Source organism: Pseudopodoces humilis, chromosome 10 (assembly GCF_049639895.1).
Source record: "Pseudopodoces humilis isolate 2021_Gansu_Grassland_sample_001 chromosome 10, ASM4963989v1, whole genome shotgun sequence".
Classification (NCBI taxonomy): Eukaryota; Metazoa; Chordata; class Aves; order Passeriformes; family Paridae; genus Pseudopodoces; species Pseudopodoces humilis.
This window is the reverse complement of record NC_142209.1, coordinates 25,692,044-25,710,326: the sequence shown is the minus strand read 5'-3', so window position 1 is coordinate 25,710,326 and position 18,283 is coordinate 25,692,044. Positions and strand designations below refer to the sequence as shown.

The 18,283-nt window shown below is 35.8% G+C and overlaps 1 protein-coding gene across 2 annotated transcripts in view; it reads left to right on the top strand.

Annotated features, from left to right (window-relative positions):
* Positions 1 to 18,283, top strand: part of FAF1 (Fas associated factor 1) — a 153,454-nt gene that overhangs the window by 45,041 nt on the left and 90,130 nt on the right. For both annotated transcript variants that reach the window (XM_005521141.3, XM_088060187.1), the window contains exon 7: positions 2,124 to 2,229. In XM_005521141.3, coding sequence (XP_005521198.2) covers positions 2,124 to 2,229 — 106 coding nt within the window. The remainder of the gene's footprint in view (positions 1 to 2,123; positions 2,230 to 18,283) is intronic.

Below are 18,283 nucleotides of genomic sequence, written 5' to 3'. Positions count from 1 at the left end.
TAATTTTTAGGCACTTCATTTAAATTTGTTTGAAGAGTATTTTTTCCTTTCCAAAATACTTCCTGCTCTCACAAGTGGAAAACTTTTCCTATGAGCGGATGCTTTTTATTAGCAAGCTGTATTTTGAGTTGTGCTGAAGTGTGTGGATCATGCATAACTGGAGAGACTGAGGGTTTGATCAGACTGGCCTGTTTCCTTCTATGTTTACATCAATTACTGAATGAAAACATGAGTCATGTTATCAGTTAGCATCTACAGATTTTCAGATAGAGTCAAAATTAGCTATAACAGAACCTTGTGCGAGTCTGTATGGGATCCAGAACCATTCACATATGCTGTAATTAATGTTTTCAGAGCAATTAAATTTGTCATTTGCCTCCAGTATTTGCTGAAAACAAATAAAAAAATCAGAATCTGAAAAAGCACAGCAGGATATTTTAGTTGCTACTGAACATTTGCCAATAGAAAATATGGTTATGGAGATGCAAAACTTAATAACAATCAAATTAGAATTATCTTTGAAAATAGGCATACAACTTTTCAGGACTCCTCTTTTAATTTTTTTCCCATATTTTAAAGGACTGTTAAGGATTTAAAAAAATTTTAGGCCTTTTGTAGAAAATCTTGTGAAAGTGCAGAAAAGTATATGTTCAGCATCGATGACTCCAGTTACATTTGTAGTGTCTCTCATGCACATGATCATAGTTAGCATTGACAATGAGTTATATTTATTTTCCATACTGGAAAACCATAAAAGACAACAAATAGCTCTTCATGGTTTTGTTTTGTAGTATATGATTATTGAGATGTCACAGGAACCAAATTAGGTCTCCAAGTGAAGCCATTTTTTGTAAGGTAAATTTCCCTGAGATTTTCAAGCAAATTATGTCTCTTGCTAAAGCATCCAGTGAGTATGATATGAGGAGTTCCTTCCCATCTGAGCAGCAAGATCAGTAATTCCAGAAGGAGTTAAAACCAACAAATCAGGTCTCAAATGATGTAGGAGTCTTTCTTGTCCTCTTGTATCGTAAGATACAGCTGTGCTGATCTGCATTCAGAATTTGTCCTTTATTGTTAAGAGGAACGCCGTGTTGAAGTGTCACAGAACAGTGAAGATGTGAGGGAAAAAAACACAGTCTGTCATTCTTTTAAGTGTATGTGATAAAAAAAAGGATTGAATAGGCCCAATTAAATTTCATATGCCACTGAACAAGTCAAGTCTGCATAAATATTGTTTGGAAACGCAGGCTGTGGTACAGTGTTGCTGCAATTTTGTAGTATGTGTAAGATTGCACACTGCCATAATTGCCATGGCTATAACAGAAGTCCTGCTTGCTACTTTGAAAAGAAGATAGCTGCATAATTTTGTATCTAATTAAGCAATCAGGATGCCTTTTTAATATCCAGTTGTTTTACTACCAGGAAAATCAGAAAAAAAAAAAACAGGTTTGTAACCACATGAAGATATAGATGACCTGATTAAACAGTATCCTGATTTTTTTTTTTTTTAATTTAATATTTTTTTAAAATTAAAACCTCTGTTATGTACATTTAAAACAATGTGAACAGAACTAATTTTTCTAAATGTTCAATACCCACACAAGAAATTTTGCTGTGGCTAATTTTCCAGTTCTAATTAGCTGGGTTTTTGTGCTTTAAATGAAACTAAACAGAAGAGTTTCCATTTGCTTTCTGCTTCAGGTAACCCTAGAGCAGCAAGAGCATGCTTTGCCTTGTTCTGCTTACCATCAGTTCTTAATGTACATCATAGCTTGATATTTGGTCTGGCCATCAATATGCTGACAAGCCTATTATTAATGGCATTAGGAGTGCTAAATACACCCAATGTTTGTGAAGATAATGGGACTCTCCATTTTGAAAATACTTAACATTAGAAGAGCTTTAAAGGCTGCAGTCACCTTATTAAGGAAGGAGTTCAGGAATGGCCTTTGGTCATTCTCAGCATGCTTCCTTGCATTTAAGAGTGAAAAGAGAGATGATAATGTTGTGCCTGGACTTGTCCATGTAGAATTTAGGGTACCCTGGGGTTTTTGCATCTAACTGTAAAGCAAGCTATAACATGCTTATCCCTGATTTTCCTGTTTTTCTTTCAACCATTTCAGGGCCCTGCAGGAGTCATTAAATCAAAACTTCATGCTGATTGTCACCCATCGAGAAGTCCAGCGGGAGTACAACCTCAACTTCTCAGGAAGCAGTACCATTCAGGAGGTGAGTGCTGTTTCACAGCTGAAGAATAAATGTAGCTCATTATAGCTAATGCCAGCTCTCTTAAAGAGGTTTGCAGAGTCTTGGTAGATATTCCTGTATTTTATTAGTCTTTTTTATTTTAATCAACTGGATCATCAAGATTTGCAGTAATTTGATTAGAGAATTCAGTTAGAAAAAGGTGTTCTGTTAAATTATACAGAAAGGATGTTTCTTTTTGTATTCTAGTACAATACAAAATACACAAACAGTGTTTATTGAGTTATTTAAATTGCATTTTACTTGAAGCCCCTTGAAGCTCCCTCTGTTTTCCCTTCTTTGAACCAGCTCCATCTCCATTTTGTAGGCACCTCGACCACTGTGCTGGTTGCTGTTGGAGTGCTGTAATTCTTACTGGCCTGGTAGCCAAATGGTTTTTGTGTGTAATGGACGTTGCTGCCATTCTGTGGAATGGCCAGCAAGGGGTGATATTGGAGAGAACTTCAGCAAAATTAAGTCCTAAAGGAACAAGTATCTCTTATGTGACTCTGGAATCTCTGAATTCAGTATAAGCAGTCCCTTGAATATTTTTAGAACTCCTTTCCAAGCCCAAAGGTTGTTGTCTAGTGTTCCATGGTATATCTAATGCCAGATGTTGTGGATGTTATTTTCCATATAAGCCACTGCCTTCTGGAAACTTGACAAACAACCTAGAAATGTGAATCTTCAGAATTCACATCACAAAATATTAAGATTAAATGTTTGCTTTTCAAATTAAATGTATGTTTGCTATTATTGGTCAGACACTTCTCTCAGTCTTTTAGAGTTGAACAGATTTTATTGAAGTTTTTCATGTCACATGCTGATATGGTAGACAGAATTAATTTAAGTTCTGTAATATTAGCTATGGGAGTAGTATCTCACACAACAATTGAAAAACGATCGCTAACTGTTTCATTGTGAATCCTGTTATTCTTAAGAACTAAATTCTAATCTTTCCCTTGTGTGAAAGCCTGTTTTCTACTTCTTATGTTTAGACCTACTGTAGTAAGTTCTGTTTTGCTTTTTCTGGTAATTCAAATAAACAAACATACTTGAATCAGTTTGACTTTTGAGGGGCTGAGCTTTGACTCTCTAAAATTATAAGGAATTTGAATGTTTATAGACATAAACCATCAAAATATGTGGTTTTAATTTTAAAATGGTGAGATTCTGAAACAAAGTATGTATACATATATTGTCTGTTTGGTTTTTATCAATGCTGTATCATTTACTTCTTTGCTGGTGGGTCTTACCTGGCTTAAGGGAGCCAGAAAACTGTGACTGGGGAATCAAGGCTGCCTTTCCATGCACTGAAGTTTTCTTGTTTGTTGCTAGTGGCAGGTTACATCATCAGGTTGCCATATGAAATCAACATAATTTAAAAGTTATTTATGATTTTCTCCTTAAACGACCGAAATAAAAACCCTCCCACCATGTAACCAGCATGAGCAGAAAACCTTTCTTTGCCTTTCTTGTATCTGTCACACCCAATAGAGTGTATAAAATTGTGGATTTTCAGGGGCTAATGTGAATTCAGGGGCTAAAGTGCAATGAGCTCTCCGGCCCTTGTTGTGTGGTTGCTGCTGAACAGGTGAACGTGTCTGTCTGTGCAAAGGCTCCTGGAAAGCCCTGGGGATTTGGCTGAGGTAAAAGGGTTGGTGAACATTTGTCTAATTATAGAAAACAAGCACTGTTTTGAATGTTAACTCCCTAATGGCTTCTTAATTTAATTTTTTTTTTTTTTCTTTTAGCATAGAGTAATCATTGTAACAAATCTAGGCAGTCCTTGTAGTTTGGAGGAATTGGTGGTATCGTTCCTCGTCTCCTTTGTCTCTGTCCTCTCCAGGGACTGTTAGATATTTTTTTTTTTCTCTCTTCACTCTCCTGTTCACACTTTAACAAATTAATAGTTTACTTTCCTCCTGGTGTATTTTTTGTAACGGTGGAGAAGCTCAGTGATGCAGTTGCCAGCCACAAGAGGGCAGGAAGGACTATTCAATTATTACCTAAAAATGCTGCTCAGTGTTTTCAAATTAGCTTCTGGTATATTAACAAAAAGGACTATAATGGCCAAGTTATTGTTTGATTTACAGATAATTGGCATATTGCAGGGAGGAGACTTAATTTCACCCTTTTAAATTAAACAGGGAGATTTAAAAAGACATAAAATATTCATTAATGTTCAGTGATTATAAAGCAGTGGCATATATTTATTCTACCTTTATTACTGTTTCGATGGGAAAATACAGCAAATATTTCAGAAATCGACTTGGCCATACTGACAAGTTGAAATGTTTAAGCAGTGTTAATGCAATCTACTCACACGCCATATCCTATGCAGAAAGATTCAAAATGACTACATCAATTATTAAAAGAAATATTTAAGATTCTAGAAATGTTCTACCTCTTGCCACAGTTGGGTGCAACTGTCTCTCAAGGGCTACTGGTTCAGTGTGTTGTTATTAGTACTGTGAATTTTAAGGAATAGATATTTTTTCTGAGGGTCTCAAAAACTCCCCAAACTTGCACCAAAAAACTGAACCCCACCACCCTTTGAGAAGGCAGAAATGTTTAGCAACGCATTAAATGCAAAATCCAGTGAGCTCACAACTGTGCTTTTCTAAATTACTAATACTGCATTTCTCTGTTGTTTTTATTGTTTAGAATGCATGTAAATGATATTTGGATGAATTGTTTTTTTCAAAGAAATCGTGGTGTTTAATGGGGAAACCATGTGACAAAAAATTATCTGAGAGAAGCCTGATGCCGTAGTGCTCATGTCTGCTTCCAAAATTTATTGCATGTTATTTTAATAGTTGGATTTTGGATGGTACTTTAAAATGCCTTTTTTTTTTTAGCATTTTTTATCAAAATAGCTAACTCTTTATGTATTAAGATTTTATTTCTCATCTTAAAAAATACAAGCTACATTCAGTTGTATTGTTTTGTCATCATGAACTCATACAGAATCTTTGGAAATGAAATAAAAAATTAATGGAATGTGTAAAAAATTCTGTTTAATTCGATTTAATTTTTTTTTTCAGTTATGCAGGAGAGTAGTTAACTTGGAAAGTTAATAATAACACAATGGTCTAAATTGCAAATTAATCTGTGTCACAGGTTTCTGACATCTGTTTGTTCTTGTAAAATTGCAGTATTAAATTAATTCTGGGCAGATACTGTTCTGGGAAATATCATGGTTACTTTTTTCCATGATCTACATTTTAAATTGGAAATTGGTAGGTTTTAATGCCAGTTAAGAAACTGTAAATGAATACATTTCCAGTGTATTGGGTGATAAATAAAGACACTTTGACAAATTGAACTCCTAATACAAGACTAGGAGTTTTCTGTCTGAAGACTTGTTCTTTATTCTGCTAAGATAATTTAAAGAGCCTGTTTGAAATTGGAGAGATTTTTTTTAACTTTAGGTTTGAGCAGCTCTGTACTAAATTATTACAAGGCATTGCCACACTCAAATAATTTCTTTTCTATCTAGTCTTACCAGTTTGTTCTCATTTAGAAATGAACATTTCTACTACTTTTCATTTTTGCAGGTTGTAGTTTCATTATTTGACCGAAATGAAGGAAAGCCTTTTTCAGAAGGGGGAATATTTAAATGTATGTTAAAAGCAAGTTTGTATTCTAATCCTGGAGCAGACAAACTAATTTGTGAAAAACTTAATGGACTTGAGTTCTTGTCACAATAATGTGCTCTACACTTCTTGTTTTAGTCAGTGACAGAGAAAAAAAAATTAAACATTTTTAACAAACTGGATTGCTCCATTAAAAACAAGGACTTTACATTTGTCTATTTTACTCTTTTGATACAGACTTTGAAGCCTTTTTGTGATTCCTGTGTGCAGGATTGCAAAAATATCCAGTGTACGCAAGCTGTGGATGAATTATATATGCAGAACCCTCAGTTCTCTCTCAGATCGGTGATCTTATTTTGTAACTGCTGGAAATTCCAGTTGAGAATACTATGTACAGCATGTGCTGGGCACTAGAATTCTTGGTGAAACACAAAATCTGTGCAAACAGTGCAGAGAAGATGGGTCTTTAAATACTGGCTGCCTCTGCATAGCTGCCTCTGCTCTATATTCCGTTCCTTTAGCCAATAACTTAAGCAGAGGCTGCCTGCTCAGCATCCCTGTCACCTGTGCTAGGTAATTTATTTGTTCTCTGTTCCCTACAGACCCACTGGCTAAGGTGGAATATGGAAAGCAATGTATCCAATAGCCCTCCAGGCAGGAGGAGGAACTATTTGTGCACACAACTGCCTGGGCTGAGATAAACTGTAAATTCTGTGTTGGCAGACCCTTATCAAATCCTTTGTGATGAATTTCTTTAAACTTTTTTCAGGAGTGGATGAATGTTAAACAAGATGCAAAATCACCATTATGAACACGCAGGCAGAGGCCTCATTTAAAATTCCTAAATAAGTGTAATATATGAATATAGGTAAGCTGACAAATCACCTGCAGCAGGCAGAAAAATAATCTGGCTGAAGGTCTTGTACCTTTTTCAGATCTGTTTTTTGGTGTCTGAATAAAGTATTTTCAAGGCAGTTGTTGCTGAGTGAGATCATTCAGAGTAAACATCGGACACCGACATGGAGACATGAAGTGCATATATAAATAATGTTATTATTTTTAATGCTGTAGTTAAATAATTACAATAAAATACATTTACCAGAAATATACATGCCCAAATATGGTACATATATTAATAGTTACAGAAAGAGTAGTTTTATTTTTTGACATTTTGTACTTGCTTTAAAATTGTTGAAAGCTATTATTGTAATAAAAATCAGTAACTAACACTTTCTGGATTTAATAGGAGGTGCACAAACATTCTATTGTTCAAATACTTCTAGTATCACACAAGCTATTAAAATACATTGCTATACTGATTGTACTCCAGAGCTGTATGTTTTTGTGAAATTTGAACATTTAGTTTGCTTTTTAAAGAAATCTGCCATCTTAAAATTATACTCAATTTATAGCAAGTCGTAAGGGCAGTATACATAATTTAAACATCACTGTGATAGCCTCAGTGTTCTGCAGTGGTAAAGGAAGACCTGCTAGCAAGCCAGGCTTTGATTTTTTTCAGTGGGGAGAGATAAATCTATTTTTAAAAAGCTAAATCACCTTCTTGATTTGTTTTTTGCCTTTGTATTACAGAAAACCAGCACATATCTAAAGTAAAATATATTTGCTGAAAGAAATCCTTGATAAACTTTTTGTAAGGGATCACGTATTGGGAATTATATGAAAAGGAAGTTCCTTGGGAAATAAAGAGAAAATACCTTTTAGGTACCTGCTCAACAGTGATAACTTTATTAGGCACTTAAAATATCTTAATACCTGACTGAAGAGATCTGTTTCGAAGATATCCCATTGAAAAATGTATATAACTATTTTTCTTTTTCTGCAACAGAAACAGCAGTAAGAGATAAAGAAAGGGCACTGCTTCTCACTTAATTATGAAGCATAATATATTCCTGACGGAATATGTTTCATAACCTGTAATTTGATTTTGGTGGGTTTGGACGTGCATATCATTAAAGAAACGATCTTCAGTTATTAAAAACTAGTAAACATGGACATTTTTATATGCAAGAAAAGGCAGAGAGTAAATAATTGCACTGGTGACCAATACTGTAATAATCCTGTTTTACAATATGCACTTGACAGGTTGTAATAGTGCTAATTGAAGAGACTAATTCACACTTGCTTCATTCTATTCAAAGGCAAAATCAGCAGCTTGTTTTGCTTTTGACCAGATGGTCCTGATGAACACCTACTGTGCACTTTAAGTGCTTTACTAGAATTACAAAGGCTGGGGGCTGCATCCGACTCAAAATGATTTGAGAAGAGAAAAAAACCTCACTGCTCAATGGATTTGGTGCAACTAAATTAATTCTAGTGGACCCATTACACATTGAGCCCCCTTTTCAAAGTGCTGAGCCTCCTCGTTTGTTCTGTAGCAATGAGAAAGTGAAAGGCAGATTACTGCAAACAGAAATAAAAAAAAAGTGCTGTGAAAAGGAGAAAAGAGGCCTTGAAGCCTTTTCATATCATTTGGGTTTTTCAAGTGCGTTATTTTTGGGGAGGGTGGATGTATGAAAAGCCAATTGGAGTTTTTTTTGTTTTAAAGTGCGCTATTTAAGTACTATGAATATAAAAGCAAGAGCAACAGTTGACTGAGTTTACTGTGGTAAAGCTTTGTGTCCAAGGATGAATCAAATTCATTATAGTCAATGCTTTGTATTTTCATATGAATGTAGGGTTAGTTTCACAAGACTGTGTCTGTTTAGGATAATTATAATTTAATATTTTCCTTTCATAAAGTTATCACTGTAGTTTATCTAAAATTTGCTGGAAGCAAGGTTTTTTTCCTTGCATAAATATAGAAGCACCCAGAGAATTTAAAACTCCAAAGGAAGCTGTTTGATTTGCAAGGGAAGGCAAGGCAGGTTCCAATAGCACAGATTATTATAACTAATTAGAAGTCACACATCTGTTAACGTTCAGTTTGTCAGCACTCAGTTTAGTGTGTGTGTGTGTGTGTTTATATCTCTTCTTCCTTTCTCTCCTTCTCTGTTTCTATTCCCCTCCACCTATAAATGTTAGTTGGGTTGGAGAGAAACTCTCATAGGATAAGGATCAATTTATTTGAATTTGAAAATAATGAGGAGTCATTGTTATAATTTTGGTTATGGGTTTGGCTCTGTAAATGCTCAGTCATGTGAGTTGTCCTTATTTTAGAAGTAATCATGTTGAATTGAAAGGCTTTGCTCATGTAATTTAAGGATGCTAAGGATTTTGGGGATCAAGACCTAATTTAAAACCTTGATTTTTTTAAAAACTGCAATTAAAACCATCACTTGCTATTCTGATTTTGAATATTTGCCGTGTTTTACTTTCGGGTTGGTGAATTTTTATGCAAGGCTTCTATCATAATGCTAGCTATTAAAAAGGTGTTAGCATGAAATGACAAGAAAACCTAAGCAGCTTTATGAACATATTAAACAGCTCTGTCCCCAGCTCCTGTGCTACTTAGAGTGGGAAAGCAGCACTCTGTAGCTAAAGAGCACAGTGCTGTTATCTGTGTGAATTATATTTAGTTGAATAACAAATGAAAAATTCAAGTTAGCATTTTTTTGCAATTAAAAAAAATTAATTTACAGCTTTTAAATTAAAGCGGTTTAGAACATGGTTTAACCTTTCCATCCTGTGTTAACTATAATACGATCACTTCTATTATTGCATGATATACACTTATATTAAAAAAAACACATTCGTTGAATTGCTGATTTGTTTTCAAACAATGAAATTTGTATTTGTGCAAATTATAGTAGGCACAGTGTTCTCTCATGTTTTCTCATCAAACAACCCAATTATACTTATAAATAGTGAGGTGCTAATGAACTGTTGTTCTGGAAAAGTTGATTTTTTTTTTTTTTTAACTTGGGTAAGAAAGGAAACACTTCACAATTTTAGAGTGCTTGCTTGGTGAGAAAATATTTGAAAATATTTTACTTATGTAAATCATGTTGGTGCTATCACTTTTAAATACACAACAGAAGCTAATCTAAAATCCCCATCAGTTCATATGGAGCGTAACTACATGCTTGACATTGTAAATTGCTCACTTAATTGGGAACTGAGGATTTACTTATATTCATTAAGTTACAGAAGTTGTTTCCTAAGAGCTAATATTTCAGCCAGAAGTTTATCACTGCATTCACTGAATAGAAAGAGGTAATTTTTTGGATAGCTGTGATGATAAGGATATTTAAAGTAGTGGTTGTGGAGAGTTCCAACACCAAAATGGTCAAAAGTATCTTGAAGCAGCAGTGTAATGATAGTGCTGCACTACATTGCTTTGTAATTACTATGCAAAGAAAACACTCAGTTGCTGTTCCAACTGTGAATTAACAATTTTGTCCCATCCATAACACCTTAGTGACACAGGCACCATCTCTGTAGTAAACCTGTTTCACAGGGTTTTCAGTTACGTTCTTATCTGTGTAAAACACAAATTTGAAAAGTTATCCTTTTGGTTTTGTACCAGGAATTGTGGGCATAAATTGGAGAGCCTTGCACTCATTTAAAGGATAAAAAGGCCTCATAATCACCCACAAGAAATCCCTGTTACTGTTTTTAAAAAGGGTTATAGCAGCTCTCAGCAAATATTTGCAATAAGTGGCAAAATTTATGCCTTGCTTTGTGGTAGTTGCGTGACCAGACAGTGGGGCATAGGATTGTTTTAAGGTTTTTACAGCTGCAGGGAAAAAGCATCTGTTCCTAGAAAGGCCTTCATTGTTTAATTTTGACACTGACTTTTCCATGCTGCTTGTACCAGTCTCTGGATTAGGTGCCACTAAGATAAAATTTGTTTTAAGTTGCTCCCAAATGCAGCTGTCACTATACACAGCCTTGTAGCTTAGGCAAAGGAGACATAATCAAAACAAGCATTTTTGTACAAGGTCATTTGGTAGACTGGGAAAGCTCAGAGCAGGAATTTTGACAATATTGTATCTTGTGAGTAGCTTGGCTATTAGCTTTTGTGTTTGTTTAATAATTCTGGTGATCACTAATGTATATGGCTGTCTCAGAAATAATGAAAGGACTTTTTTAACTGCACTGCTTTTCTTTATATATACTTTATATTAAATTTATTTTGATTGAGCAGTTTCTGTGGTATTCAGTTACACACATCCCATGTATGTTTATTTGTATCTCTGTATCTCTACAGTGAAATGGAATGATTTACAAAAAGCAGGGAAAATTGACATTTTTGAAAGGGCTTCCATTTCTTTCCTTCAAAGTTTCCAGTGAATTAAAAATGAAAGAGCACTTCATTTTATGTATCCCAGAGTTGTGTTAATTTCTACCCAGCTGGTCTCAACTGATTGATACAAAGCCAAATTTGTGACTGCCTGCATTACAAAGTCTGTAATTTGCTAATGAATTATGATAATAATCTTTCATCACACATGAAAGATTTAGACAAACAATTTACTAACTATATAGTTTGATCACAATTTTTGGGTTTGTACCAAGCCTCAAATCTACTTTTATTATTCCCTGCCTAGATTAGCAGACCAAAGTGAACTTACTCTTACCTTGTTTTGAAAGCACTGATGCTGGAAGTCACACGGGGATGATGGTGGACAGTGGAAATGATACAAACTTGCAGTGTAAATATCCATATTTAATGTATAGACAAACCAAACCGCCCGGTTTCCAACTAGAGGGAGCATCAGAGTGGCCATGGCACAGGAAATTCTTTGAGACTGCATTCACTGTTGTGGGGACATAGAAACAAATAAAAACAGGGTACAGATGTTTCTCAAGTTCAAGCTCCTCCGGGTATGGTGGAGGCAAGCTAATTAAAACACAGCTAGACCAAGCCATAGGGACAATATAGGCTAAAAAAGAACGGAAAGGAAAAACCAGATCTTGCAGAAGAGGAGCGGCTGCCACAAGATCTGTCAACTTGAGTGAAGTTTGGGGTTACCTGCATGTCAGATCCACAGAGAGTTGATTTTGAGCACTCTAAGGACTCTCTGAGGACAATGTTCACAGGACAGGAGCACACCACAAGTGTCTTCCTGTATGAAATCTGCCCATTTTTGATCAGATCATCCATCTTCTGACCAGATTAATTCCCAGTTCTGTAGAACTTGCTCCTGTACGCAGGAGGAAGGAGAGGAGCACTGTGTTCAGTGCCCTCTTCCGTTTCACAAGATCAACAGAGCTTGCAAAAAAAATTATCTATTGATCATTTTTCTGCCTCCCTTGAGCTCAGTAGGATGGGTTTAAGTAGGCAATGTTTTGATGACCACACTAGGAAAACAATCAACAAAAGAAAGAAACCCACAAGGCCTAGCACGTATGTCCAGTGTTGCTGTTTTCATGTGGATGAAACTATTGGCTTCAGTGTGGTTTCTTGATGTGCTTCTCCTCAGACCACGAGTGACCCAAACCAGCTGGTTTCTCACCCCAAAACCACATGTGTATGACTGCCCCAAACAAAATCATACTGAGATTCCTGTTGCTACTTTTACATAAAGTATTGTTTGACTGATAAAAATATTTTAAAAACAAAGAAACGGGTAGTAAAGATAAAGTAAGACAACCAGCATTGTCAAAAAAACACCATCCAGAGCAGGGCCTGGTTATGTGGCCCTGTGGAAAGATTAGGAAAAGAGCTTTGGGGTGGGTGCTGCCTGGAAAGGGAGTTGAACTATGACTGAAGACTTTCCATTGTTACTTTATTGTGTTTGTTCTTATCGTATTTAGGGAACTAGAACTTAATGGATAACCAGGAATGTGTTCATGAATCACTTCTTACTGCATCAGGTTAAAAAGAAAAGTTCTTAAGTTTGATTAGAGGGCAGTAGGTCAAACTTTCTGATTACTGGAAAGTGCAGAAAAGTGGGGAGAGAGGTGTAGACAACAGAGATTTGGTGTACCAAGATCTTAACTCCCACCACTCTTTTGTCCCCAGGAAGATGATTCTATCTATCTGGTATATCTAATACCTAGTTAGCTCTCTTAGAAATTATGATGTTACTTTAATTTGGAAGTACAGACTAGCTGAGGACCTTCACAATATTGCAACAAATAACCAGTTAAAGGAAAAAAGGGAAAGAGGAGTTGAATGAACAAGGATTTTTTACTGTTTTTCTACAATTTCTATATAAGGAAGAGAGATCTTCCTACAAATATGTACTAATGAAATAGAGTAAGTCTGTCTGCCTGGTATCACATGGCAGAGCTGTGCATACCTTACTCCAACCCCAACAACCCAAGGACAGACTTAATTTTAGCTAATTTGCTCACAGCATCAGGGCACCCCAAATATCTACAATTTCTTCTAGGAGAAACAGAAGGGTTTTACATTGGTCTTACTTCACTCATTTCTGATGACAAGCTACCTTTTGCTGAACTCAGCAACTGTAACACAGTGACTCTTATTTAAGAAACATTGTGAGCTGTGTTTGTGTCCCTTTATTAATTTCTCTGTAACTGTAAGCTGAATTTCAGTTCAACATCTCCCCTCTGTGTCTTGCATAAACTTCTGTTTGCACTTGCTCACAAAGTTCCTCTTTTAAGGCAAGAAGGACTTATTCCTGAATAATTCAAAAGTGGGGAGTGTAAGAAGTGCTTGGATTAATCTGCAGAGGGTTTTTATGTGTTGACAATTTCACCTATAACTAACAGTCTCTTTCACCCACTCTGCTTAAAAGGTCTTGGCTCTTTTTTATTCCTTGCATTGACCTTGGGCTGGCAGAGAAAAGACCAGACTGCAGCTGAGAGCTCTGACCACAGGGCAGCCTAGGCCAGGACTAAGGCAAACAAAATGGAGAAGCTTCGACATTCACAAAAGCAGCAACAGAAGAGTGGAAGAGGACACTTCTTTTGTAGTGCAGAGCAATACAGTGAAACTTCCTGACACTGAAGGAAAACTGCCAAGTCAGGCAGGTCCACAGTAATTTTTCAAGGATGGCTCTTATGAGGCCAGTGGAAAAGCTGTAAATTCTCTAGATTATTCTGTGAGGTTTGGGGTGAGCTGAAAGTTTCTTTTTTGATGAACTAAGAGCAATAGACTGAGATGAAACTTGAATTGCTGTGGAGATGCCTTTACTGTCCTCCTTAAATCTTCCCACAGAGCAAGTTGCAGTTCACAGCTGAGGCTGCACTAGCACAGGTGACAGTGCGATAAGAGCTCTGCGGAGAAAACCTGTTTATGGGAAAGATCTCCCATATTTATCTATTTTGGCCTTTTAACCAAAGTGACCATTTCTAGCTGGTCCTGTGGATTGAATGTTTCTTACTGATTGAAATCTCAAAATTGTACATCTTCTCTTTTGCTTTGGTCTTAATAGCAATTGGTTTTCCTGCTTAGACTGTTTCATCCTCCAAGCTGAAGTGTGCAGTAAGCTGGGTGGGTGGGAGGTTTAAGATTAGGATTTGTGTTTGAAGTGAAAAACCAATGCAATTCCATTTTACAAGGGCTGGATCTACGAGTTCCTTGGTGCAGATCAGTAATTTTCAAATCTGGCAGCATTGGGGAGCCTCCATTGGAGCAGAAACAGTGTCATTTAGAAAATAATTTTGTAAACAGAGGTGGTAGAATTCTTCTTGAGTAGAAACAAATAAATGAAAGCTTGAGTGGAAAGTGCATGTGCTGGGTGTTTTCAACTCACTGCAGAGAAGCCATGCAAAGAATCACCATAAACAGAAATACAAGCTTTTTAAATACCCAAAAAGAAACAGTTTCCCCCTTAGAGAACTAGATTAGCATTCTGTTTTGTTCATTTTCTTTCTTAAGATCAGTTGGAAGTGGGAACAATAAAACTTGGAGATGAAATGTTTATTCTGCAGCCTAAGTGCAAACTGTTTGAAGTAGAGGATAATTTTAGAATAGTCTGAAATAAACGTCTGTTGTCTCAAGACATTGGTAATCAGATGGGAACCGAAAATCAATTTCAGTTCTCATTTTGTGTTTTTTGCCTTGTGTCAGTTTTTAGGTCAGATCTAGGATCACTCAGATATGACTTGCTAAATCTGACAGTCACCCAACTGAATTTTTAAGTCTGTAGGTCCTTTTGCTTGTTTAGTAAACATTGTCTTTTTCTCTTATTTTTTTTTTCATTTTCTTTTTAAGGTCCTTTTTTCCTTCTGTTTCTTTAATTATTTTTTTTTGTTGCTCACATACATATTTTCTTTTGTACTGCTTTCTCATTTTTCCTTTCATCTTCTGTTTTATTGACTTTTGCAGGTTTTAATGAAAACAGTTTTAAGAATTTCTGCATTCTACTTGTTTAAATGAAATATCAATATCGGGCCTATCTTTTCTAAATACTGTTTTCTCCTCACAATGCAATACAGAAAAAAAATATACCGTAATCTGAAACTTTAAAAGTATTGTTCTTTTTATGCTTTTTTTTTTTGCAGAATGCTTGTGTGTTGAATTATACCTGAAAACTCTTCTTGTGTGTCAGTATAGTGCACGTTAATATTTCAGAAACTGAATTTTCACTAATTATTATATGAATATGAAATGGAAATTCTTTCTATCAGCTGAACTTTTATTGCTGGTGTTAATTGTCATAGTTAAAAATATACGTTCTTAGGATTTAGACAGGAATTCTTTTTACATTTTTGGTGTCATTTTGTTGGTATATATTTTATACACTGAATTTGCATAACTATGAGTATTCTTGTGGTTAAGAGGAGAAGCTGTTAGTATGGATCTGTCAAATAGTTGTTTTATTAATTTATTCTCAAGGAAAAACCAGAGAGTAGATGAATATGTAAATGAGCAGCTTGTGATGCTATAACTTGTCAAATAACCATTGATGCAGTATAGCTGAGCAAACTGTTTCAGTGTGTGCATATACAGTAGGTATTTCTCTCCAAATTAATATTTGCATTTGAAATATGAGTGTAGTGCAAATACATGAGAAGTATATAACAATTAATAATATTTTGTGCTTGATGTTTACATATTATGTGCTCTGTATTTTAATTTGGAGTGTTATCTGCTTCTTTAATAATTTTGAATTAGTCTTCCAAATATATTGATTTAAAGGGATTTATTACTTAATTATTAAGGTTTGATAGGCATTTATGTCCTTGAAGCTGGTAGGATTTGGTCAGCAGTTAGTTGGAATTTCTTGAGGTTGCCATTTTGATTTCACAGTCTTTACTGATTTCATGTAGCAAATTGTTACCTTTATTACGTTAATGAGTAAGTAAAAAAAAGCTGGCATGTTCTTCAAGGTTTTAGTGTCCCCCAGGGATTTCTTCCCATGATGACTTTCTTCTTCAACAGAAAGGACTTTGGATCCATCTTTTAACTTTGGATGATTCCACAGACCAAAAAAAAACCAAAAAACAAGCTTCTCAGATTTTTTAAAAGCTCTTTCTCAATTCCTTGCATTCTTTTGTTCTCCCATTTGTGAATCATTGGCAGCTTACTGTATTGCATTTGGAATAAGATGAAAAAAGTCTGTTTTGCACTTTCTTCTTTGACTGCTTGGTAATTTAAGTGTAGTATTAGGAATTGCTAGAAAGTAATACCTTGATACATTAGAAATTACTAGAAAGTTTAGTGTTCATATCATAAAGAGAAACATGCTCACACTATTAATTTCTCTAAGCATGCTATCCATGTTCTTCCATAAAATGGACTTCTTGGGGTTTTCTTTTTAGTTATTTTTCCAGTGTAATGATAAATGTCACTGTTCTAGAAGAGATATAAGAATACTCTAACATATCATGAGGTTCATGGTATTTTGGAGGAGTTCAGTGTTGCAACAGTAGTCCTGTGCTCTCAGGGAGTGGAGTGAAGGATTTGGAGAGGTGTTGATGCAAAACAAGTGTAACTTTATTCCCCAAATGCACCTTTTTTAGTCATTGTATAAAAAATTAAGACCTTGTAGCATCATAATTTGAAGGCAAATTCTGCCTCAGAAATTGGATGTAGTTCCCAAAAAACTGTTGTTATTCTATGGAGCTCATGTCCTGCCCTCCTCGCAGAGCTTGAGGGTGGGAGAGGGAGGAGGAGAGGATGAGCTGTTCTCAGCAACCCTTTGCTCTTAGACTTCTGTTTTGGATCCTGGCTGGAAGTCAATGTCATTTTACAGCTGCATTTATCTCCCTGCCATCCTGCTCCCCTCGTGCTGATTTGAAGGCAGCCCCTGGGGTCAGTGCCAGCCTGGCTGGTGCAGGAGCTGAGCCACTGCTCAGAGAGGAGCCTGGGAAGCAGTGCAGAAGCAGGAGCCAGGCAGACCTGTCAATGGCTTTTTTTTCCCCTCCCTGAGTGTTAATTGTGGTCACAAGAGTTAAGTGTTGCTGTAAAATTAACATCTTGGTATTATGTATTTATTTTCCACTGTGTAGCTTCAATGTCAAGTTTACCCAGCAGACAAGTCAAAACAAGATCATTTTTTTTTTCTAACTGCTGCTACAACAAGTCTCAGCCTGGGATCTCAGAAAATCACAGTGTTCCTTCTAGTTAGCAGCTAATAGGAAACAATAAAGATTTAAGGTTCAGAATTTAATTGGCACTGATGCTGATGCAGGAAGAACAAACTGCACATGGTTTACTCTTCTGAAGCTTTATTGATTCTTTTTTGAAAGGAAAGCTCTGAAGAAAGTAAAAAGAGGCGTTTAATTTGCAAGTATTTCTACACAGTTTTTTATTCTAAAATGTGCTTTTCTATCCTCCTCTATCCCTGCACTGTAAAAATGCCTTAAGATCTTCTGAATCAGAGACAGATACTGAAAAACAAAAGTGTAAGGTTGTAATTTCTACTCTTGTTCACTTTGTTCATTTGGATGGCACTGCAGCTTTCTTACAGGTAAATTTTACATCTTTCTCAAGGCTAATGTCTCATATGCAGCTGTAAGCATTTTTAAGGTAACCATTAGCATATCCTCAAAGTCTTTTAGTGACCTATTTCCAAGGATAAGAGCTGGAATATCAGTCTCAAAGAGATGGTGATAAAAACAGAAGCTTCCTGTTTTTCTGATATTACCTGTATACCAAAATCTAGAAACAGGATTTTTTTTTCATCACTTACATAACTGAACTTTTGAGTTTCAGTGAATAACTGAGGGTTTTCTTCAGGCATAGATTGATTCCATGCTTTCAGAGTCTGCAGCAAGGTCAGAGACGTGTGGCAGAACTAACTGCAGGTGTCTTTGAATGATTTCCTGCTTCCACCACTTCCTTGCAAATCATGGTAGAGTCCTTGGGTTACCATCACTGCCAAAGCCATCATAGCTGAGCTTCCATTTAATAGCTGGTCTCTCAGTCCATACTTTCAAACAGGTTTGAAAATTTTGGAAAGGAGTGACTTATTTCCCTTCCAATCTCATCTCTCCATTTCCTCCATAGCTTTGGTGACAGATTACACCCATTTCTCCTGATATGGAATGACAGTTTAAAATGCTTGTCATTGTGACACCATGACCAGCACCTCTTAGCTTTTTGTTGGCTTTCTGCC